Consider the following 25,683-nt stretch of genomic DNA (forward strand, 5'->3'; position numbering starts at 1 on the left):
TTTTCACTATTCGACATTGTCCTTGTTTAGTGGTCAGAATTTTCTATTAAGAACAGTTTTATTGAAGACAATGGAGGTCATAGGAAAAGTGATAAATTCTACTTTAGAGGTAGAATTCATCTGATTTATGAGTAAGATTATATTTGTGAGAGGAGACCTAAAAGCGAAGGAGAAAATTTTTTAAAGATATGAGTAAAATTCCCCCCCCCCCAGCCCCACTTTCCTGTCAATTTTCAGACCTACCGTACTGGTCCAAAGTCCCTATTACTTGTTGCTCTAATCAAGTCCCCCCAAAAGTAACGACTTTTTTTTTTTTTTTTTTTTTTTTTTAGTAACGACTTTCTTTTCCTTGTCCTTATGTGGGAGAGAGCCAGAGTTTGTCTGTGATCTTAAACTACATGTTGAGTTTACGATGTTATGTTTGTGCTTCATTGAAATAAGATTTCTAGGTCTGGATAAAGAGAGGTTACTGGCAATAAGATGATGGGATGAGATTTAGCCAAATTATGGAATTGGATGGTTTATTTTCTTGCAGTGTTGGTTTAAATCCAGGCCCTCACACAAATAAGTGCTTAAAGAGCTAAAAACCCTTAATTTTTAGCCAGATTATAAATTTTTAAAAAAATTATTTAAAAAAATTATTTAAAATTTTAATTATTTTTGTTTTGAGGCCACATCTGTTTGTACTCAGGGTTTACTTCTGGTTCTGTCCATGATCAGAGATTACTCCTGGAGGAACATGGAGGGCCATATGCGGTGCTGGGGACAACCAGGTCCCTCCCAAGAGGAGGGGTGCTCCCTACCCACAGTACTATCGCTTCCACCTCAGAATGCTTTAGAGAGGCCTGGAGCGATAGCACAGCGGGTAGGGCGTTTGCCTTGCACGCGGCCAACCTGGGCTCAAATCCCAGCATCCCAAATGGTCCCCTGAGCACTGACAAGAGTAATTCTTGAATGCAGAGCCAGGAGTAACCCCTGTGCATTGCCGGGTGTGACCCAAAAAGCAAAAAAAAAAAAAAAAAAAGAATGCTTTAGATGTCCATGGATTTATTAGAAGTTCTTAAAGTTTTCTTTTGTGTATGTTTGCTATTGTTGGGGATGAGGGGCGTCTAGGGTCTCACCAATAGTGGGGGCGGCGGGGGCGGGTGGAAGTGGATTTTTATCCCAGGACCTGAAGTCAGGTTTTCTACTAGTTGATCCCCATCTATGCTCTCCACCTTTTGTTTTTAATGCTGTTTTTGTTTTGTTTTGTTTTGGTTTGGTTTTCGGGTCACACCTGGTGCTGCTCAGGGGTTACTCCTGGCGCTGCCCTCAGGAGTCAATCTGGGCAGTGCTCAGAGGACCATATGGCATGCTGGTGATTCAACACAGGTTGGTTGCAAGCAAGCACCTTATTCGCTATACTATCTCTCTGGCCCCTCCACCTTCTGTTTTTCAAACAGTAACGATCATATATTTAGTTTCGAAGTGAAGGTCTGTTACCGGTGTGCAAAACAGGCTAAATCAGAGGAAGCGGCAAAAATGAGTTTCTAGCCATTGGAGTAAGTTCTGCAATGACTCGCCCAATGGTAGGTCATAAAGAAGGCAAGAAATAGAATGGAGAAGACAGACGCTAGGATTTACCCTGAACTCACACTGGATTCACACAGGACTACACTTTCTCCCTCATAACTACATGTGGCACGGGTGTGGGCAAGAGGGTTTCCAATGTGGGTCTGCGGATAAGTGCTCTCAGGGAACGCGGGAGCCCACGAGGAAATCTAGAGGAATGCTCGTTCAGTTGGGGTATCTTGATCTAACAGGCTCTTGGAAGTCTGAATCAGGTTTGAGGTAACCTGGGGCGCAGCAGCAGTTACCCTCGGAGAAGTAATGCATTTTCAAGGAAGGAGAAGCAAAGGGAAAGTTCTGGAAGCCTGAGGAAAAGCCTCAAATTAGCGAACCGGAATAAAATTCTACTGACTTGGGTCCCGCTGGCGTTAATAAACTTAAGCCATCCCTTCCGCCCCCCCCCCCCCATTAAACAAAAAATTCTTTCATTATGAGTTTAAAGAACCTAAGTGTTAGTTCTCTTCAACAGGCGCGTGTGGTGGCTTCGGTCTTAGCTGCGCCAGTAGGAAAAACAAAACCCAACTCTTCAGACGCAGAACGGACTAAAGCGAACTCAGCCTCACACCTGGGGACCCAGGACCCCTCTCAGCGGCAACCCCCGGAATAGCGACACCCTGTTCCCACGGCCACCCAACGCGGCCTGTCGCGCGATACCCGGAGCCGGGAACGAAGTTTAGACAGTCGGTGGCGCGGAGGCTGCTGGGACCGGCTCTTTTTGCGCCCTCCAGCCCCGCCCCCACCCCGTTACCCGGGCAACCAGCGGGCCGGTCGGAAGAGAGCTGCAGAGGCTGGCTTTTCACTGCTCATCTCTGGTCAAACGCGACTGTGTTAGTTTTTTAGAAAGGGAGGGAGGAAGGGAGGAAGGGAGGGAGGGAGGAAGGAAGGGAGGGAGGGAGGAAGGGAGGGAGGAGGGAGGGAGGGAAGGGAAGGAGGGAGGGAGGGAAGGGAAGGAGGGAGGGAGGGAGGGAAGGGAAGGGAAAAAGGGAGGGGAGGGAAGGAGAGAAAGGGAAGGAAAGAAGGAAGGAAGGGAAGAAAAGGAAAGTGTTCGTGGTACTATTTATAAGTGAAAAAAAAAGGAGAATCTTTTTTTTGATAAATGGACACAAAATATGGTATCCTCATACAAGCGAATACTATTTGGCCCTAAAAAGGAGTTGAAGTACTAAACATGCGACATGGATGAAACATGAAATATTTTCTCATTCTATTCATACAAAATAATCCAGAACAGGCAAATCCATACAGAGAAAAAGAGGATCTGTGATTGCTTAGGACTTGAAATGAAGAGTGACTACTAATGAATGTGGGATTTTGTTATTTTATTAACTATGGGGAAATATAGTTAATTTGTAACTATATTTAATAATTTGCTGCGTAAACTATTTTATTATTTACTTTGGGTTTGGGGACCACACTGCCTGCATTTACTCCTCGTTTACTCCTGGTTGCGTGCTCAGGACTGGCCTCTGCACGTACTCAGGGCACCATACATGGTGCTCAAGATTCTAAAATTCTATAGACAAGGACATCATTTTCACAGTCCAAAGATCCTCTGTGTTATGACTATTCATCCCTCTTACCATTGTACTGGGCAACCACTGATATTTTTACTGTCTCCACAGCTTTTCTCTTTCCAGGACATCAGGTAGAATCATACATACGTAGTCTTTTATATTGGCTACTTTCACATACTCGTAAATTCCCCCTGTATTTTCGTACTTGATAGCACATTTCTTTTTGGAGCTAATATTCCTTTGTCCTAACTTACCAGTCTATTCACTAGTCCACGTAAGAATACACTGTTGCAGCAATTTTATAAAGCTGCTTTAAAAATGGTGCATAGGTTTATGTGCATACAAAGTTTTCAACACATTAAGCCCAGAGTCTAGAGGAAAGTGGGGAGGATCATATGGAAAGAGTATGTTTAGTGTGATAAGGAACTGCTAAATTGTCTTCTAAAGTAGGATGTCATTTTGCTTTCCTACCAGAAAAGAATGTGGGTGCCTATGGTTCCACTTCCTTGTTGTTTGTGGGCACTGGACTTGGGGTGGGGAGACACCCAGAGGTTCTCAGGGCTTACTCCTGGCTCTGTACTAAGGGATCAGTTCTGGCAAACTTTGGGGACCACAAAGGGAGGCCAGAACCTTGATCCACTGCATGCAAAGTAAAAGCCATACCCATTGTACTACCTCTCTGCCCCACTTGTCATGTTGATAGTGTTCTGGAACTGAGACATCCTAGTAAGAGTGCATTTACTTTCCAGTTATTTTAGTTCAAAATTTCTCTGAGAACACATTATGTTGGACATTTGTGCATATGCTTTTGTCAAATGTTATATCTTCTATGATGAAAACAATTTATTGTGCTTGGGGCGACACTCAGCAGGGGTTAGGTTAGGGCTAATCTTGGCTTTGCTCAGATTAGCATTGCTGCATTACTCAGGGGACCATATGGTGCCAGTGACTGAACTTGGACCACCTTCATGCAAAAAAAATGGCTAAAAAAAAAGAGAAAAATATGTAATATTGAAAAGAAGTGAGGAGGAGGACATTTTTGCTTTGTTGAGTCACACCTAGCAAAGCTCAGGGACCAGTCCTGCTTTGTTCTTGAGTGACACCTGGGTGTTCACAAGAGAACACATGCAGTGCTGAGCCTTGAATTAGGACCATCTGCATACAAGGTAAGTGCTTCATTTTTGGAACTCTCTCTCCTGGCCTCCCAGATTAGAGTGCTTTTATTTATACTTACTTTTAGACCCACAGTCATAAGTCACTAATGATGGGTATATGTCCTGAGCAATACCTTATTCAGCGATTCATCAGTGTGCAAACTAGTGTCTATTCTTCAAACAGTACTTCTTCATTCCACTGGCCTAACAAGAGGGCACCTTGGAAAGGGAGCTACATCATCCTTGACTTCTTGCTGTTCCTACATTACACTGGCAGGGGATGCAATGACATCACTAAGAAATAGAAATTTGGGCACCAACATTATACATGTGGTCTGTCACTATGTGGTACATGACATGGTAAAGGTTGTTTTATATTTAAAGTAGTTATCTTGGGGGGGCTGGAGCAATAGCACAGCGGGTAGGGCATTTGCCTTGCATGTGGCCGACCCAGGTTTGATTCCCAGCATCCCATATGGTCCCCTGAGCACCGCCAGGGGTGATTCCTGAGTGCAGAGCCAGGAGTAACTCTTGTGCACCGCCAGATGTGACCCAAAAACAAGAAAAAAACCAAAAACAAATAAAGTAGTTCTCTTAGGACTGAAGAGAGTACAGCGTAGGAAACTTGCCTTTTACACAACCAACCCAGGTTCAATCTCTGGCACCTTACATGGCCCCCGGACCCTGCCAGGCGTGATCCCTGAGTCTGTAGAGCCAGGAGTAAATCTTGAGTGCCACCAGGTATAGCACAAAAACGAAAGAATAAAAATAAGTAGCTACCTTGCAGACAACATATGGAATCTTAGTTTTTGATATTTTGATCATTGTAGTTGGGCATATATAATAGAGACTGTTCTAAGTCTGGCTATAACTGGATTTTTATTTTTAATTGAAATTTCTCTTGCTTTCATTTTTTTATCTAGTCATTGTCTATATTTTCCTGAAAGCTATCTCCCTGACCTTTGTTACCTTTAAAAGAATGGGTTTAATGTAAATTGTATCTCTAAACAGGGCTGAAGCAATAGTACACTGGGTAAAGGACATCTCTTGCACATGATTCACCTGGGTCTGATCCTGGCACCACATATGGTCTCCTCAGTCCTGCCAGGAGTGATTTTGAGTGCAGAGCCAGGAGTCAGCCCTGAATAGCTCTGCGACACCCCCCAGCCCCCATAAAAAGGGAATAATTGTGCCTGTAAGTATGAATATAATACAGAGACAGTGAAGTGAGAAACTACTCTTTTTGCAAGGGTCCTTTTAACTATCATGAAATACTTTTTGAAGGATTTTAGATGTATGATTATAAAATATTGGTTACTGTCACTGTCATCCCATTGCTCATTGATTTGCTTGAGCAGGCACCGGTAACGTCTCCATTGTGTGACTTGTTATTACTGTTTTTTTGCATATTGAATATGACACAGGTAGCTTGCCAGGCTCTGCCATGCAGGCGAGATACCCTTGGTAGCTTGCCGGACTCTCCGAGAAGGGCAGAGGAATCAAACCCGGGTCAGCCGCATGCAAGACAAACACCCTACCCGCTGTGCTATTGCTCTAGCCCATAAAATATACTCTGGTTTCAGATCGTATAAAATATTGGTAAAACACCAAAATGTTAAGGTGGTGTAAATCTCCATTGGAATGCTTTCAAAAAGTTAGTACTTTATCTTAACATTAAATGAGCACAGAAAAATAAAATTCTCAGAGGGAAAACCCAAGATTCTTAGAGTTTCGAATTACTGTTTTGAGCTTTTGTTCAAAACTAATATTTCCGGGGGCTGGAGAGATAGCACAGCGGGTAGGGCGTTTGTCTTGCATGCGACCGACCCAGGTTTGATTCCCAGCATCCCATATGGTCCCCTGAGCACTGCCAGAGATAATTACTGAGTGCAGAGCCAGGAGTGACCCCTGTGCATTGCCAGGTGTGACCCAAAAAGCAAAAAACAAACAAAAACTAATATTCACTCCCCAAGTCAATCTCATTTACATAGAAAACTTGGTATACCATTTTAAGAGAGTTACTCAGGTCATATGAAACTCATACATGCACATATTACTTTCACTTCAATGATCAACCACTTTTGGAATATGAAATAATCTATAAAGACCAATAAATTAAAAACTATTTAAAGGCATGTGGTAGGGGCTGGAGCAATAGCACAGCTGGTAGGGCAGCTGCCTTGCATGCGGTCGACCTGGGTTCGATTCCACATCCCATATGATCCCCTGAGCACCACCAAGAGTAATTCCTGAGTGCATGAACCAGGAGTAACCTCTGTGCATCACTGGGTGTGACCCAAAGAGAAAAAAAAATTAAAAATAAAGGCTCATGGTAGAAAATACCACTTCAGTGCACATGCTGCCTGAGCCCCTGTGCTGCTTGTGCCCATGTGTTGGGGTGTGTGTAGGGGCTCTCTGCCCAGGTTCTCTCTTGAGCACTTTACTCTCTACTCCCCCACTTTCTCTCCCTCCTTTCCTTCAAAAACCTCCAAATAAAATGTTTCAAAAGAAAAGAAAGAAAAAAGAAAATACCACTTCAAACCGAGCTTCCAATGTGTATAAGGAATTAAGTTACAAATTTTAACATGCTTTATTGACAGTCATTTCAGCATTATAAACGTTTCTACATAACCACTCCCATTTTTCATACAGCATATGATATACAAAAAGACTAACATAAAAATATCTGTATATTTAGTAAGCCCAAGGAAAATCACTACACTAATAAAAAATGCTAAGAGACTAGGAACAGAAAAAAATTTACCATAGTTTAACATGAATCAATGCTAATTTTTTATAATAAAATTAGAATACTGAAACCATCTTTTAATATCTTACTGATAAAATTACCTTTAGTGTTAGCTGGCTCTCTATATAAGTGTCTCAAATTCAAAAATTATTCTGGCATGTTAAAATTTTGGAGAGAGTACTTGCTGCTATTATCAGTATCACTGAGCATCTCTTCCAAATGAACCAAATTTTATCATTTTTAATCTGCGCTAGGATGTGTATTTGGGTAGGAAGGCTGCTGGTGGAGTAGATGTTCTTTACCTATACTATATACAATAAAATGAGAGGTAACATGAAAATATTAAGGAGACTTCATTCCAACCTTTAAGTTTATTTTGGCAATAAGCATTAAATGGTTCAACTATTCAAAGGGCATAATTTTTCTTTTTCTGTCTTAGCATACTGTGAGAGAAAAGATAAGTTTAAATTTAGATTTTGGTCTATAAATTTTAAATACATCAGTATATGATCTTTTTATATATACCCAAATATTTTGTTAAACTATACTTTGCTCATACATATAGTTTATTTTTGTGATGAGTATTTTAATCATAACCAATTTTAAAATGACAGGCATTAATCAGTAATATTTTTATTTACTTTATTATACTACATATGATTCTTATTTGTTATCTGGGAAACATCAATATTCTAAAATTTCTTCTTAAAAATATACAATATTGCACTTTAAGTTTTGGCAGTTTAATTAAGGAGTGACTAAGTAAAAAACATACAAGAAACTTTTTAACTTTGCTTTATAATAAGCAAAAAAACTTTACGTAATAGGATAACTTACAGTAGTGCCAAATAAATTGAGTATTTACAGTGTTGCTACTAAAGTCTTGCCTCTAAAGGAAGATTCAGTGTATTAGGTACAGGTATTATTAATCTACAGAAGCAGACTAACTCTCCCTATTTTACTGAATGTTTCTGAGTAAAGGGCATTGGTGTGAAGTATAGAGAACACTTGTTCTTGGAATCTAAACCAGGTCACTAAATTTTCACAGTGTTTCCTACATAACTTGGAAAACCTCTAAACTAGATCAGAATTCCGATAAAGATACTCCTTTACAATTTTCTGTAATTATTTTCTTTTATAATTAATTACAAGTTAAGTGGTTAAAAATAATTTTTAGTTTTTTTGTACTTCTAGTAAGATAAAATATTGACTAAGGATCTGTTTAAATTATTTTAAAATTTTGTTACATTATAGTGAAACTGTATATATTATATTGACTAATAATTTGCTATCCTATACTTAAATTTTCAATTAGGTGAAATGATTATATTGACTCGAAATCTGCAATTCTCTAAATTCTCAATTAGGCAAATACTCTAGAAAGCTCAAATCTTCTACCTATCAACTCACCAGAAAGATAATTCTGAATAGACAGAATCTGCCAAAGCAAATACCACAATTTAGACTCTATGCAACAGCAAACTAAACATTAAAAAAAACACACACACATAAATGCATTAGTATAAAATACATGACACAGAGACATTCATTTTTGGCACCACCTTAAAAAAATCCAGCAGTATTTTATTACCCCTTCAGATCTCTGGGAATACTTACAATTTCTACCAAACTTTTATTTTTCCTTCAGACGAAAAAGTCATAGGTTTGAACTGGTTTTCAAAAGCAAAGGATTTCCTTTTGTTACTTCTTTATTTGAGCTGCAGAATGCAAAGTGCTGATTAGCAGCCAATGTATTATGTTTTTATATTTTAATCCTACTAAGAACTTGCTATGTCTGTGATTTATTATGGAAAAATATGTTTTATTTTTGAAACAATCGTGTACCACTTGCATAGTTCTGATCTGAGAATAAAGGTCAAGGTATAGAGTTACAAAGGCATTCATATACATTAACTGAATTGAAAGAAGACTATTAAAAAACAGTCTATCTCAGGTAGAGGTTAGTGTAAACTTAGAGAAAAAAACAGTCAATAGCAAAAGTTGTCTTAAAAATAGGTTAATGCTAAGAACAATAGCTCTTTAAACTTCTGTTTAAAAATAAGCATAATAAACAAGAATACAAATTTAATTCAAAACAGCTCTTTGAAATGCCCTATTTTCTTGCATACAGCAGAAAATACATTTTTCATAGTTTTCAACATTACATTAGAAGTGAGGCACTAGTTAAACATTTTGAATATTCACACAAACAGGAGTTTCAGTCCTACTCATAGGCTTATATGTACTCAATGCTTCCTCGATAGCAAAATGTTACAGAAATAAGTCTTCTGAAGGAGGAGCATAAGAGAAACCAAGAAAAGCATCATCTGCCTCCAGCACACTGGCGTTCACAATAGAATAGTCAGAAGACACACACACAGAGTATGGAACTGTTTCTTCTGTAAACGCTGTATCGAAGTTCCTGATATCGTCTGGTCCTGCCTAAAACAACAAAAGCATATTATTATTCACGTTACCTTTTTCCTGTTTGCTATATTTCTAGTTCTGTATGAATTTTTGTATTTAAGCTGGCAAGTTTAGGTATCTTCCTATGGCATTAGTTGAGGGGAGGGTCAGTGCTTAAGTAGCTCCTGTAGGTACATGGGGGAACCATGTGATGCTGGGGATCAAATTTGGGCCTCCCACATGCAAATCAGAAGTTCCAGTCCTTTGAGCAACTTCATCATTTTCTGGACACATCTTATGATTTTCCTTTCTGCAGACTTATAATTTGTGTTTTATTTTCTGTCCTCCAAGTGTAAGTCCTCATAGAACAGGGTAAGAAGAGAGAAGGCTGAGGAAGGTTAGCATAACAGTCCTTATCTATGTTAATTTAGATGAACCTCAGGTCCAATAACCTAAGTCTCTTTCTCTACAAATCTCTATATTTCTAGGTTTAGAAAAGGGGCCCAAGTAAGATAGCATTTTACATTTAGGTTCTCCAGAATGCTTGCCAATCTAGTTTCTGAGTTCTGGAAAGGTAAAGCCCTTTGAAGATGAGTAAATGAGCCCTTTTGAAGAATTAAGGGTTACAAAGAAAACCATGAAATAGAATTCTCCTACTGTTGCAGAAGCATGAAGCTTTTGGTGAAGATACTTTTTGGCTACAGCAGCCCAAGGGACCAGAAGTCTTGGAAATGAAGCACAGATGCTAACTGGGCTGAAGGTAGCAGTTTTAATTCTCCAACAGGCAACTTATAGAACCACCTTCTGTTCCTCAGTTATTCACAATAAAAACAGTACAAGATCATAGAATTGTCACCTTTAAGTAAAAGCACACAGTTACTGAGAACAGTTTTTGTGAATATCTTTTTCATACTCCAACTAACTTTATGACCTTTTCTTTTTGTCTGTTAGGTGAAAATAATTAAGATTCATAACTTTAAAAAGTCACATATTTATTTTTCTGTTACTACACTTTTTTTTAAGGGCACCTCCCAGTGATGCTCAGGGGCTCAGGTAGCCACTCCTAGTGCTAACTGGGCCTGCAATTCAATGCGAGGGCCGGAGGAAGCTCAGTTCCCAGAGTTCCAGGAACTTCCCATGCCTCCTTGACAGGCTCAGAGACTTACAGCATCATACCCTGTAGTGTCTGGCAGCCTCAACACCACCCCAGTAATGCAGGAGATCATCTGGTGCCAGGGGTCAAATTGGGGTCAGCTGCACGCAAGGCATGTGCTTTAACCCCGGTACTATCTCCCCAGCCATTTACCACACATTTTGTGTCTCTACTGTGTGGGCATGGCGGGGATCAAACTCTTGATCCTCATAAAGACTATGTGATCAACTACTGAGCTACATCCCTGTTCTTCGTGTTTTTTCCCCCCATATCCAGAGGTGCTCAGGGCTTACTCCTGATTCTGGGCTCAGGGACCTCTCCTGAAGGAGCTTTCGGGACCATATGTAGTGCTGGTGATCAAACCCTGAGTTGATCACATGCAAGGCAAGCACTTTGCCCGCTGTTTTCTTATCTCCAGCCCTATTCTTCAAGTTTTATGTAAAGTGTCCATTTACTATTTGTTGCTGCTACTCTTTCTCATGATGTAATGTGTCAAGTATGTTTTGTGCCATTTGTAATATACTTTTTCACACAGATATTATTTGGGGGCGGGGGCACAGCTGGCAGTACTCAAGGTTTACTCCTGGCTCAAGGCTCAGGCATCACTCCTGGCATAACTTGGGGAACAATATGGGATGCTGGGGATTGAACCATGGTTGGCTGCATGCAAGGCAAGTGCCCTATCTGCTATACTATCTCTCCAGCCCCACACAGATATTTCTAAATTTCATGTAGTTAAATTTACCAATTTTTTATGACTTCTTGTGAGTTTTGCTTCTTTGTTTCTCCCGAACTATTTGTTTAATGACACATTTATCTGAGAATAATTAAACTAAGACTCTCAACATAAAGATGAAAAAAAAAAGCAAAGCAATTCTTAAAGGTTTTTTGTTACGATTGCAAACTATAGAAATTAGGGAACAAAAATTATCTTTCATGCTCTCCGCAGCTGCACAAGCGTGAATCCAGACCCAGCAAAACCTCTTTCGGCATGGGCAACTCCTCGCAGAATGTCTCCAGCCTGAGAACTAAGCCTCGTCCCCGTGCCTGCCCAGGAGGGGAAAGGTATTTCTCTCTCTCGCCTCTTTCTCTCCGGGGATGAAGGGCGCGGTGGCTGCCATATTAAGACGACCACAGATTGGGTTTTCAAGCCTGCAATGATCCAATATCTGGAAGAAATCTCCCTGGACTTTGTGTCAAAGTACAGAAATTCAAAACTTATTTGTCTTCACAGTAGGTCTGAATCTAGTGGGGTACTCCTAACAACAATAGTGAGGTTTGTGTTGAATTATTGATTGTAACCAAAGTAAACAGAATGTAAAATGAAACTTATCAGTTACAAGGTAGGGGCTGGGTGGGTGGGATGGGAGGTGTATTGTGTGTTTTTTTTTTTTTTTTGTGGTGGTATATGGGCACTGGTGAAGGGACGATTGTTTCAGCATTGTATAACTGAGACCTAAGCCTGAAAGCATTGTCATCTTCCACACGGTTATTTAATAAAATAAAATTTTTATTTAAAAAAATTATCTTTCATGTTGTTACTTCTAAAACAGTAATTTCTGGATGAGCTATATGAAACAAGTCAATCTACAACTATTATTATATTTTTTTTTTTTTTTTTTTTTTGCTTTTTGGGTAACACCTGGCCATGCACAGGGGTTACTCCTGGCTCTGCACTCAGAAATTACTCCTGGCAGTGCTTGGGGGACCATATGAAATACTGGGAATCAAACCAGGTCAGCCATATGGAAGGAAAATGTCCTACCCGCTATGCTATCGCTCCAGCCTCTATTTTTTTTTATCATCTCTCCTGACTTCATATTCTTTATGTGATTTAAGATTAACAGCAATAATATAAAAACCACATTAAACAAAAGAAAAACAAATTCATTGTAATCCTGAAACCCAAACCAAACTCCACTCAGAGATCACTCCTGGTGTTCATGGGGGAACATACGGGGTGCCAGGGATCAAAGCCAGGATGACCATGTGCAAGACCAATAGTCCAGCCCCTCTATTTCTTCATTTTTCAAACATACAAAACTGGGTATAGAGATCAGTGGTAGAGTGCATACCTTGTTTATGGGAGGCCCTTAATTTGATCTGCTGTACCACACACATATAAAATATATATAATAATGAGAACAGCAATGACAGACACTTGGCTGTTTATATGAAGGACAAATTACAGATTATAATGCATACATGTTATGTACATCTACCTATAGAAAGCTATCAACAATAACAACACTATTGTTTATTAATTATGAACAATTTCCCTATTATTACATATCATATATTCATTTCCAAATATCTTTAACCTTGATAATACTTTGATATAATTTTATGCTTTGAAAAAATTATCTTCAGGGATGGAGAGATAGCACAATAGGCTGGAGTGAACGCTTTATATGGGTTCAATGGCCAACACCAGATAGGCAACACCAGGTAAGGACAACTCCTGAGTGCCACTGGGTGTGGTCAAAAAACTCCCACAAAATCCCCTTCAAGTATAATGTTTCCATCAAGTTAAGCTAGCACAAACAATTAAATAATACTTTTATTGTTTTGCAAAAAGGACATAATAATTTACATTACTATCAATAATGTTTGCTTGTATCTGGTTTTACATCAATGTTTAAAAAAACTATAAAAAATTGCCCATTATTTTTTCTTAAAACTTTTTATTGATTTTGTAGGAATGAAATGATACCTCACAGTACTTTACTAATTTGTATCATATATAGCTATTATGTGCCAATAAATATATATAGGTGTGTATATATTAACTTATTGAATTAATCCCTTCCTTATGTAAGTTTCAATAAACATACTGGAGGATATGTCTTATTAGTCTAACTATAATCTTACTTGTCATCTTCAAGTTGTCAGATATTAGTACTGAGTAACATATTCCACAAATATTTATTACTGATTCAACTTCATTCAAGTGAGAAATCTGGAAGGCAGGATGTCTAAGCAGTACTCACTCATGGTGAGATCTGCCCTGGCTGTGTGGGTGCCATGGTTCAATGCCCTGGTGACAAGTTGCTGCTAGATCAATGGTTCCAAGGGCCACCTGGGCCAACCTGATGGTGTGGGGCAAGAGGGGTGTCATGGGCTAATGGGGATCAAACTCAGGGCCCTGGCATGCCAGATGTGTACTCCAGACCTCTGATCTCTCTCCCTGGCCCCTCAGGTTAGATTTTGAGATGTATTGCTAAAATTAGAATTAATTATTTCAAAAAGAAGTTTAAACATATACTTACCACATTAGGATTAAATGGTGGTGGAATCTTCTTTTGTACAAGGTCAGTCCAGCTGAGCGATTCAAAAAAAGGATGATTCTGAATTTCAAGCTACAATATTAAAGAGAAAACGTATTTTTAATTCCAAGATGTCTTTATTTTTCTTATAACATCTATTAATTTACACAATTACTAACTTTATTTTATTTAAGTGACCAGTAAAAAAAATTTAGCTGAAGTTGACAATACTGAAACACTTTATGAAACCAAACCATTACTTCTTTATTCCTCAATAATTCTTTTTGTTTGGAGGCTATTTCTGGCAGTGCTCAGGGCTTACTCCTGTCTCTGCACTCAGAGATCAGTCCTGGCATGATTGGGGACTATAAGGGATGTAGAGGATGGAGCTTACACCAGCTGCATGCAAGACAAACGCCCTACATTCTGTACTATGGCTCTGGTCCCTCAATAATTCTTTTTATGTACACATTTATAGCATCCACGAGAGAACAGTTTAATGGAAAGACTACCAGATCAGACATAAAACACATAAAATTAAATTATATCCTCTTCACAGTCAAAGTTTATTCCTAACTAAAACTGTGGCCAACAATTTTGCCCTAAATACTTCATAGATTATTTTAAGATCACTAGAAAATACAAAAATAAAAGGGGTATGACAAGAATGAAATATTACATATGTTTAATGAATTATTATTAACTTGAATAGAGTTGGCTAAAAAAGAAGGTAGAACAAGAGAGTTTCACAATGTGACAGAGGTACAATCAAGGAGATGAGCTCAGTACTAAAAAAGAATTCTACTCTAGATTGATATTATTAGAAGTTGACACCTGGCAGGTATCACCAGGAGTGGCCTCTTGGTCCCCTGAATATTGCTTAGACATCCTGCCTTACAAATTTCTCACTTGAATGAAACTGAATCAGAATCTCCTGCCCCCACGCCAGGCGGTCTTCACCAGGGCACCTTGGAGCGGGGAGGGCTGAGTTTCCCTTCCCGCCCCAAGCAGAGCTCTGGCAGCCAAAAATCCCAGAACCCAGACACAGCCATGCTCAAGGCCACGCTCCACACACTCGAATGAGCCTCACCATGAAGGAACCGGCAGAGGAACCCAGGTATGCGGGACCCGTGGCTGAGATAGCTGTCCCCCATTTCCCAACAGCTTGGCAGCCACACCCACAAACCATCCCCAGAGCCAAGTAATCTCATTAATGGCCAAGATCCAGAGACTATAAAACAAAGCTCCTGTATCCTGTGGTATTTTTTAAGGGATGGAAGGGAAAATTCTTATAAATGAAATTAAAATTAGAAATTAGGGTGGATGTGGGCCAGTGATAGCACAGTTAGGGCTCCTTGTGTTATGTGGCTCTGAGTTTGATTCCATATGCCAAAGGCAAGGCAAGTGCTATGATCTTTGTGCTGATCTCTCTAGCCATGGTACATTTTTTCCTCCCACATGAGTTTAATTTTGCTTTATTCTTTTGGAAGTGGGTGTTTGGGTTGTACCCAGCGATGCTCATGATGGTGGTGTCGGAAAATGCGCCGAGCTTTAGCAGATCAAGTGCCTTAATCCCTGTACCAGTTTTCTGGCCTCCCGCCAATGGTACTTTTCTTAAGAGCAGTTTTCTTCCCATTTAATTCCACATAACATAAGAAACTATATATATATATTTTTTCAAATGAGCCTGAACAGAGTGGTATTAAGAAAGATATACATACAAAGTCTTCTTTGGCACCAAGTCGATTCTGCCTGTTTTTTTCCAGGAGTTCTTCCAGAATGGACCAGGCTGTGAGGCTCACTCCAGGCCTCAGACTTAGGGGCTTGTGAAGAATATTGTCATACATTTCAGCAACATCTCGGCAATAAAAAGGAGGCTAGTTATAAAAATAAAATAAAATTAGTATTTACTGAATAATTTGAAATGGGGCTAATGAATAGTTGGCGTTGGCTCTGGCTAACTATTTTTTTCTTTTATGCGTAACACTGGGGGTGCTCAGGGCTTACTCCTGGTTCTGCTCAAGAATCATTCCTGACTTGTCAGGGAACCTTATGTGGTGCAAGGGATGAAAACAGTGTCAGCCACATGTAAGACAAGTGCTCTAACTCCAGCCCTACTTCTCTGGCCCCTGGATTTGACTCTGAGCTACAGAGAGCAGACTGGATCTGGATGCTTGAAGGTTCTCTACAGAGGGACTTTGACATGAAGAAATTTAAAAATCCAAGTTCACAAAAGGAATTAAGTCTAATTTGTTCAATATCATCTTATGAACAGGTGTCTATTGTATAAAATCTTATAAAACTCTCATCATAGACATCCAAAGAGAATTATTGCAAACAGAAATTCATTACAGATATAATATTAAATAATTTCCTGCAACTTAGGAATAACTACTTTCAAGGGAGGAGTCTAAGGCTAGAGTTATTAGTTATGATTCAGTGGCAAAGCACACGCTTGCATGGGAGAGAACTGGTTTCAATCCCAGTATCACAAATACACACAAAATAAAATTTTCATTCATTTAAAAACAGCTAATGTAACATAGAGCTAATCTAAGTCTCACTAATAATGTATGCTTCTTCTGAATCAATTAATTTTATGTAAAGTAGTAATTTTATACTTTGGAAGTCTTTTGGGGAAATTCACAGGATGCAAGACTAGCAAGATGGCAAACCTCTAGCATTTGAAAGTGAAACATAAAGTGGTTCTTAAGGTTGCTAGTTGCTAGTATAACCAGAAAATCTTATAAGAAGCAGGTAATAGTTAAGAGACTATTATTGGCTATCTTAGAAATCTAACCTTCAAAGTCGGCAGTATAAGATAAATAGTGTAATTATGTACCACATGTTTTAAATTTTGTTGAGAACTTCTCCGACTGAAAAGGCAGAATGAGAAAACTAAGCCCCGGCTTTGTCTCAGCTGATGTGATGGTTAATTTAGAGGTGGGGCACCAGCACAGGGGAGAGAGACAGGACAGAACTGATGAACACTCATGGGATCATAAAGGGAACAAAAAGATTACACTCTAAATATTTGTGAAAGCCTAAAGAAAAACATGCAGTATTCCTGTAAGAACATGTAAATAAGCTAAAATACCTGACATGTTTGCTTTAGGTTAGTATGATATTAACTAAATGTCATAAAACAGCTTCACTCAGGTTAAACAGAAGCTCTGGCTGGCCTCTGTGTCTGCAGTTAATAAAAACTGGGGAAAAATGACTACATAGCAAACATTACTTATTTTCAATGAAATATTTAAGAGGTGGTGTATTTATAGTAATCAAAGGAGTTCCCAGGGATGGAAAATACAAAGCACCTTATACCAATTATATTAAAAAAGAAAAATTGTAAGGCAAAACCAAAAGACTAAAAGACTTCTGAAAAGACTAAAAATCCTTTTTTCTTTCTATGTTTTAAAACCAGGCAGAATGTGCTTGCTCTTTCAAGCCTGTGTTCTCCATTGCAGAAGTATCTTTCTGCTTTTTCCAGACTGGAGGAGCACATATTCTTCTTTCCCTCCCCTCATATCTAAGAAAATTTTGTTCAATAAAAACTCTCCAGGGGCTGGAGCGATAGCACAGCGCGTAGGGCGTTTGCCTTGCACTCGGCTGACCTGGGTTCAATTCCCAGCATTCAATATGGTCCCCTGAGCACCGCCAGGAATAATTCCTAAGTGCAGAGCCAGGAATAATCTCTGTGTGTCGCCAGATGTGACCCAAAAATCGGGAAAAAACTAAACAAACAAACTCCTACTTCACAGACAGAGATAAACACACATACAAACTGGGCAAAATGGTTGATATCATTAAAATATCAAATTTTCATGGTATCATTAAAAATAATATGTTTTTATTTTTTGGGTCACACCTGGTTGTGCTCAGGGCTCACTCCTCACTCTATACTCAGGGATCAGACCTGGGAGGGCTTGGAGGAATAGAACCTGGGTTAGCCACTGCAAGGTAAACTCTCTATCTGCTATATTATTGCTCTCTCCCTGAAAGATTAATGATATTTTAATGTTAAGACTAGGTATCTCAGGACCTACTTAGTTTGAGTGCATGTGCATGACCATGAGTCTGAATCTGGCACCTGAGCACGCTGGGTATGGTTCTCATACATTTAAAAAAAAACTAAAAAAAACTATTTCTAAAAGATGCAAGATGGATCAGAATAACCGAGGTGGCCATTAGAATGAGAAGTAAGCAAAATAAAACATTAACAACAAAGCAAAACCTTTTATTTTTGTACAATCCCTAATTTTTTATGAACCTAATAATGCTAATATCCTGTCAAGTATTCACAAAATTAAGAGAAAAATTAATTTTGAAAACAAAAGGTAAAAAAACATACCAATCCATACAGCATTTCATATAGAACAGCACCAAGGCACCACCAATCGACAGTATTGTCATAAGGCTGTTTTTTGATTACTTCAGGTGCAAGGTACTATAGAAAAGATAAATTATTAGAGCAATTCAAATAACTCAAGACAAAACTTAGAAATTATCCCCCTACTACTGTCAAAACAACAATCACAACTATGTCTAGTAGTATCTAGAATTTTCAACTGGTTAGGTAGTCTTACACCAGTAGTTCTTAGGTAGTGGAACTTCTCAGAATCAACTGTGAGATATTCAAGATAAACATACTCAAAACATTTTCCCCAGAATCTGTGATGCAGCTAAAACAAAGAGGAAGCACATGAAGATTCTATAATACTGTAATAGGTAAAGTAATACTATAAAGTAGGTATTTTGTGAAGGAAATCTTTCACAAGATTAATCGATAAATTCTCTGGACATAATTCATAATTGTTTGTCTAGAAGAAAGATTTTGTTTTGGTGGGAGGGTGGTTCTGAACAGTGTTCAGGGGGCACAAGGCCCACTGTGGGCCACACTTGGCCAACTGTGCCAGAAGGTTCTATGCTAGGGCCCTGCAGAGCCAAGGGCTACCAGGGCCACACACACGGTAGGGCTCGCAGAGGCCAGTCAGCGTTGGGATGAGACTTGGGCCCACCACACACAAGACATGCATTCCTGTCCTACTGAGCTACCTGTCTGGCTCCTAAGGGAAAAAAGTCTTAATGTGGCCACTATAATCCTTGAACTCTTTACTGAATGATAAAGAGATAAAGATAAACTGCAACATTAAAACAATTAAGTATAATCTAACTGAATTAAAGTTAGTCAAAGGATTTGCGATCTCAGTCACAGTTAAAATTGTAAGTCATTAATTAACACTAAAATGTCTGCAAGGAATGATAATATTTACAACTAACTGGAAATAGATATAATAATATTTGATTTTTATGATTCTGAATTTTGGATTTGTGGTTGAGATCTGAACCTTATGTATGATTATATGAATGACAAATGTGACATATTTCTTACCTCTGGTGTCCCACAAAATGTTGTTGTGGTGTCAGATATAGCAATTCCTTCTTTACAAAGTCCAAAATCTGTTAAGACAACATGTCCCTGACAAAATCAGGGGGAGTAAGATCAAACAAAGCATGGATATATATTGATAATTTTAGTTATTTTGAAATAATTATGGAACCACAGGAAATTGCAAAAAGAATTCCATGTGCCCCTCATTTGGGATACCCCATATACCCCCAAATGCCAACATATTATATAACAATAATAATTAAAATTGGGAAGCTGACATTGGTACAATAATGCTAACAAGATAGTCAATCATATTCACTTTCACTTTTATTTTTTTACAATTTGTATGTGTGTATGTGTAGTCTTGTGCAATAGAGATATATGGGTCTGTTTACTAGTACAATCAATATGAGTGTCCATCACCCCAAAGGAACAAACTCCATTTTGATACTATCCAACTTTGCACACCCACATTCTGTTTGTCCCTGGTCTCTGGCATCAACAAATCTGTTCTCCATGGCTAGTTGTTTTATTCTTCCAGGAATGTTACAGAAATGTAACCATGTGGTACTGAACCTTAGAAACTGAATTTTCCCCTTTTAAGTGTAACAGCAATGTACACACTAAGACCTAGTAGACTGTCATTAAGTTAGTACTTACTATGGAATCCAAAAGAATATTTTCTGGTTTCAAGTCTCTATCAAATTAAAAGAAAAACAAAAGTGAATGTTAAATGAAATAGAGGAATAGAGACATTTTTACAAATGGTATTTACAACACTTACCTGTACACTATTTTGATGGAGTGCAAGTAACCCAAAGCACTGGCAATTTCAGCAGCATAAAATCTAGCTCTGTGTTCAGGAAAGGACCTTTCTCTTTGTAAGTGAAAGAAAAGCTGCAAAATTGGAGGGGAGGAGAGTATGTGAATTGAGCATTTGATTAATTCACACAGAAGTTAAAACTATTTGTATATTCTATAAATATAAATTCTATAAATATAAATATAAGTTTCTATAAATATAAAAACATCACTGACCCCTCCTCCAGCCCTTCAGGGTGGCCTGGTACTGATTAACCTGAGCAGTCCTGCGTCAATCAAGAAGATTGAACCCTTCTGCCCAGAAGGATGAGTATTGCTAAGAGTGACCCTGGAGCCTTCTTATCTCAGCTTCAAAGGCCCCTGCACTACACCCTAACAACAGGTAGCAACAATAAAAGAGAAACTCTTGTCATTTTTCTCTCTACCTTCATTGGGGGGGAAGGTCTGTTTTTGGCCCATACCCTATAGTGCTCAGGGGCCACTCCTGGCTCTCCACTTAGGAATCAATCCTGGTGGGCTCAGGGGTCCATGTGGGATGCCAGGGATTGAACTCGGTTTGGCTCATGTGCAAAGCAAGTACCCTACCCGTTGTACTATCTCTCGGGCCCCTTCTAGTTTTTATTTCTTCTGGAAAAACAGAAAAAAGGAAGTTAAACGTGACGAATGACAATAACCAGCTACAGCTTAACAAGAGCTGATTCTCCAATTTATTTCAGATACTTCCTAATCCTAACATTTCTTACAACCAATCCTTTAATCATCCATTTACCTGAGCAAAGTTTCCTCTAGGTCTTTACTGCAGGTCCCTTGGCTTGTAGGACAAGCTCCTTGTACCATGGAGAGCTCCAGCTCCACTCCTTTCTTATACTATAGGAATGACGAAGGCTTTCTGCCCTTGATTTCTTCACTGTTATTCTTTTTGATTTCTGGCCCAGGACATGAATCTACTGTTATGATTTTAAACACCTTCTTTACTCTATGTTAACGCCGCTCGATTGAACGTCTCTATACCAGACCTCTAACTTGCAGCTTCTACTTCAAAGACTGCTGTTGACTGCTCTTTCCTATTTCACATACTCAGGAATGCAACTTCTCTAAAACAAAGTCCCTTATCTTCTCCTACCCATCTCAAAAAAATTGTTACTTATATTTCGGTTACTGGGCTGGAGCGACAGCACAGTGGTTGGGCTTTCGCCTTTCACGTAGCCAACCCGTGTTCGATTCCTCCGCCCCTCTTGGAGAGCCTGGCAAGCTACTGAGAGTATGGAGCCCACACGGCAGAGCCTGGCAAGCTACCCGTGTATATTGGATATGCCAAAAACAGTAATAATAAGTCTCTCAATGAGAGACGTTACTGGTGCCTGCTTGAACAAATCAATGAGCAGCGGGATGACAGTGACAGTGAAACTACAGTTATTCATGGTTGGCTGCAATGTTTCAACACTAATCCTCTTTCACCAGTGACTACCTCCCTCTACTGATGCTCCCCCCTGAAACTCCTTCCCTGACCAACTCCATTTGCCTCCCACCCACCAGTGTGCTTTTATGAGGCTCTTTTTTTTAAAAAATAGAAATTTTTGCACTGTGATTTACAGAATTGTTGCTGAAATGGTTTTAACATAACACTTCACTTAATGCTGCTGATGTATTCTGAAAGGCAGTGGGGTACAATGGGAAGAGCTTTTAGGGCTGACTGGACTTGGGTTCAAATACCGACTCTTCCCTTTATGTATGCAATTCATTTTACTTCTCTAATTTTCAAAAACTGTCTTTTTTTCTCAACCTTTTAAGAAAGGTCATAGTGAAGATCAGTTCTAACAGAGCCAGTCACAGTAGTGAAATGGGTGCTAACCTGGGATTCACCTGAACTGCTCCTTTACCCATAACCACCTATATCTAACAAATGAATAAACTTCTTATTTTCACCTCAAATTTTTTGAGGAACTATCCCCTCCTTTTTTACTTCTACCACTGCTTTTATTAGCTGTGGTAGAAGCTAATATTATTATTATTATTCTATTTATTGATCTGTTCACAATCTGTTCAACATAGTATTACTAATAAAAACCACCCAAAATGAAAATATAACAATTCAGCAACAAATAGCTAACACTGCTTACTAAATCAAAGCACTATGCTAAGAAATTTGTTTGCATTACTTAATCTACCCCATCATTTTGAGGTAGGAAATTAATGAGGCAGCTGAGGCTCAAAAGTTTGTACCTTAAAACTTATTTGTTTATACTCTAAGCTCCAAAACAGATTTGAAGGAGTCATCTAAAATAAATTCACAGACCAAATTAAAAAAAAAATTATGGATGTGAAAAAAATCATAGTAATAATATTAGAATAATGAAATCACGTCTTTCCTCCTCCATTGCTATCCTTTTTCCTCATCTTCATTCTTCTTCTACCTATTACCCCATTCATTCTTCCTCCCACCCCAAAATTCTATTTCATTCTCATTCCCATTAATTTAGTTAAGTGTTATCTTTTAGAAGACAAGCCTACCTCTTTCCACCTTCCACTCAGTTTATGAGCGGTCTCTGTGTAAAAAAGGGCTCAGAAGCAAAGTCCTAAAACAGCATGAAGAAACCACAGATAAAGCAGGAAACTAGTAGTAGAGTCTCATCTGCAGTTAGATGCCTCACATGACAGTTCAAAGACAAAGAGTGGGACTCCTGTCCAGAATAGATCTAGGGCCCGACACCTACTAGAATACTGCAACAACAAAAAGTTACTTGACCTCTCTGAGCCTTAATTTTGGTATCTATCAAATGGGTATAAAAAGCATTTACCTCCCTGAGTTATGAAAATTGCAATAATATCTGTAAAATAATTTAAAAAACCTTCAATACATTTTCATTATGTGAGCACCCACATATACACAAAAGAAAATGAGGACCCTTAAAGTGGGAACTGATTACATACTAGAAGCAGAGTGTCTAGGGGGATATATAATATTGCTTCTATACTAGAGAGTGGTCTTGGGTTTTTTTTTTTTTTTGCAGGGGAGGGGGTGGGTTGGGCGATGCTCAGGACTTATTCCTGGCTCTGTGCTCAAGGATCAGTTCTGGAGAGCTTAGTGGATCAAATGGGGTGCCAAGAATAACACCTCTGGGTAGGCTGTGTGCAAAGCAAGCACTCAACCCATTGTACTACTGTTCCGGCCCTCAACCAGGGAGTGTTAAGGCATTTTTATTCAAAATAGAGGAGTGACAGTGATTCTTTTTATGACCTTTTCCCCAAATGATCTAGGATCAACTTTCAGATTGGTAGCAAAGGAGAAATTGTTCTTCCTTCTAGTTCCTTTACTCTGTGGTTAAGTATACTACAGCATGGTTGAAATATTCTTTTCTTAGAATCAGGGGATGAAAAGTCCCCTGAAAGTGCAATGACAATATCTGTTAAAATAATTTCTGAGGGAGCACATGGAGGGCCGGATACGTACGTCAGACCAAAAAATTTTTTGAGCACATTTATAGGTCAAAAAACAAACAAATGAGAAAGGTGAGAAGATTTAGAAGTAGAGAAATGGGCAGTGATGATTTACCTATGTCTTGGATTCAGATGGTCTGAATTCAGTTTCTGGCTATGATATTATAAAGTGACATAACTTAAGCAAATTATCTATGATAAGACTGTTAGTGAAGTTAAAATAATATGAGAATCAAAGTTCTTGCACATAATATTTGATGCATGCTAGCTATTACTATGATGATTACCGCAACAGTATTTTCCAAAATATATTCCAATATTCGTCTGGCTGAGGATATCAATACATTTGCTTCAAACAAAAATGGGGGCTGTGTAGGAAATAAATATTTTTTATTTTTATTTATGTTTAAAACTTTTTTATTAGTGAATCACCGTGAGGTACAGTTACAGACTTACAAACTTCTGTGCTTACATTTCAGTCATACAATGACTGACTACCCATCCCTTCACCAGTGCCCATTCTCCACCACCACTGGTCCCAGCATCCCTCCCACCCCGTCCCCTCCACCCCACCCTGCCTCTGTGGCAGGGCATTCCCTTTTGCTCTCTCTCTCCTTTTGGGTGTTGTGGTTTGCAATAGAGGTACTAAGTAGCCATCATGTTCGGTCGATAGTCTACTTTCGGCACACATCTCCCATCCTGAGTAGGCCCTCCTAGTACCCTTTACTTGGTCCCTTCTCTATCTGAGCTGCCTAGAAAAATGTTTTTTAGAAACACCCTGGCTTTACTTAAAGCAGGATTTCTCAAAGTCTTTAATATGTTGAAACATACTATAAGTCACCAAGAAACATATTGTTAATCACTAAGGTGATATAACAGAAAACATTTTCCAAACTGACTTTTCCACAAAAACCTTTATTAGAGGTTAATTCAGATGATCTATCCTGCATATTTCTTTGTTTGTTTTGGGATCACACCCAGCAGGGCTCAGGGCTTACTCCTGGTTCTGTTTCAGGGATCTTGGTGGGATGCAGGGGAGGGGAGCATCTAGAGTGCCAGGGATCAAACCTGGGTTGCAGCATGCAAAACAAGTGCTCTACCTGCTGTACTATCACTCTGGCCCTCGCCTGTATATTTAAAACAATGATGGGTTGAAGTAATATTTATGTGCAACCACTGAAATAATAATTATCTAAGTAACAAATTATGTTTTCTTCTAAGTTCATTATTACTAAACTCAGTGGCAAAATTCTTCATGAAGTCAGAAGCTTCATATCCAGGTTCTTCAATGAACCTTCTCATCTACACCATAAGCTGCTGTGCATTATATTTCTCGACATCTTTCACTGGGCTTCATCAGCATCTTGAATACTGCTGTGACTCAACAAATAGCACTGATACTGAAAGAATAATCCTTCTGAAGTTTTTATGTAGAACTTTGACTTTATTCTTTATCACCAATACTAGGAAACTACTGATAAAACTAACCCCCTCCTCCGTTAAAAAAAAATCCAGAACTCACCTCCCCTCCATTAATAAAATCCAGAACAAAATAAAGTTTTTCAGTTGTTTGGAAAGAATAATGTAATCCAACCAAAAATGGATGTTTCACATTTTTCAAGAGCACATTACGTTCTGCCATAATATGTTTTTGCTGTAAAAAAAGATGCAAAGGATCAACTTGTTATATGTATATACACAGAGAAAAAAAAAGAGAGGGAGAGAATAATGCTGTTGAGATGATGAGTTTAGGAGAAACAAAGCTATTTTATCTTACCTCTTTTCTGTTGAGAACTATTTTTTTCTGTAACACTTTGACTGCATAAAATTTTCCATCCAGTTTCCGTTTTGCAAGAAGAACCTGTTATAAAGGATTTATGTGCACTATAAGAAATTTTACTTTGTATAGGATGATTCACTTGCCAATAAAGCAGCATTTATATTTTGTAAAACAAAGTCCCGGGGAGATGGTTCAATGAGCCAGCACAGGTCTTGCTGGAGGAACCTACGCACTAAGTGTGTGGCCTTGGTAGTGCTGCACTTTGTGCCGGGGTAGCTCTGTTGTCTGTGATCCCCAGTGCCACAAGCAATTTCTAGCTGCACCAGAGGCAGGAGTGTGTGGGTGCAGCAGCAGGCTGCAACTCCCAGCAAACACCACCACAACAAAAAAAGATGTCACAG

The 25,683-nt window shown here is 38.9% G+C and overlaps 1 protein-coding gene across 4 annotated transcripts in view; it reads right to left on the minus strand.

Annotated features, from left to right (window-relative positions):
* Positions 1-6,829: 6,829 nt before the first annotated feature.
* Positions 6,830-25,683, minus strand: part of SGK3 (serum/glucocorticoid regulated kinase family member 3) — an 80,168-nt gene continuing 61,314 nt past the window's right edge. For all 4 annotated transcript variants that reach the window (XM_055125571.1, XM_055125572.1, XM_055125573.1 and 1 more), the window contains 9 exons: positions 25,280-25,363; positions 25,025-25,156; positions 20,027-20,139; positions 19,903-19,939; positions 19,243-19,329; positions 18,202-18,297; positions 15,572-15,727; positions 13,854-13,943; positions 6,830-9,467 (listed from right to left, as the gene is read on the minus strand). In XM_055125571.1, coding sequence (XP_054981546.1) covers positions 9,297-9,467; positions 13,854-13,943; positions 15,572-15,727; positions 18,202-18,297; positions 19,243-19,329; positions 19,903-19,939; positions 20,027-20,139; positions 25,025-25,156; positions 25,280-25,363 — 966 coding nt within the window. In that variant the 3' untranslated portion in view covers positions 6,830-9,296. The remainder of the gene's footprint in view (positions 9,468-13,853; positions 13,944-15,571; positions 15,728-18,201; positions 18,298-19,242; positions 19,330-19,902; positions 19,940-20,026; positions 20,140-25,024; positions 25,157-25,279; positions 25,364-25,683) is intronic.

The sequence above is a fragment of the Sorex araneus genome, chromosome 2, assembly GCF_027595985.1.
Source record: "Sorex araneus isolate mSorAra2 chromosome 2, mSorAra2.pri, whole genome shotgun sequence".
Classification (NCBI taxonomy): domain Eukaryota; kingdom Metazoa; phylum Chordata; class Mammalia; order Eulipotyphla; family Soricidae; genus Sorex; species Sorex araneus.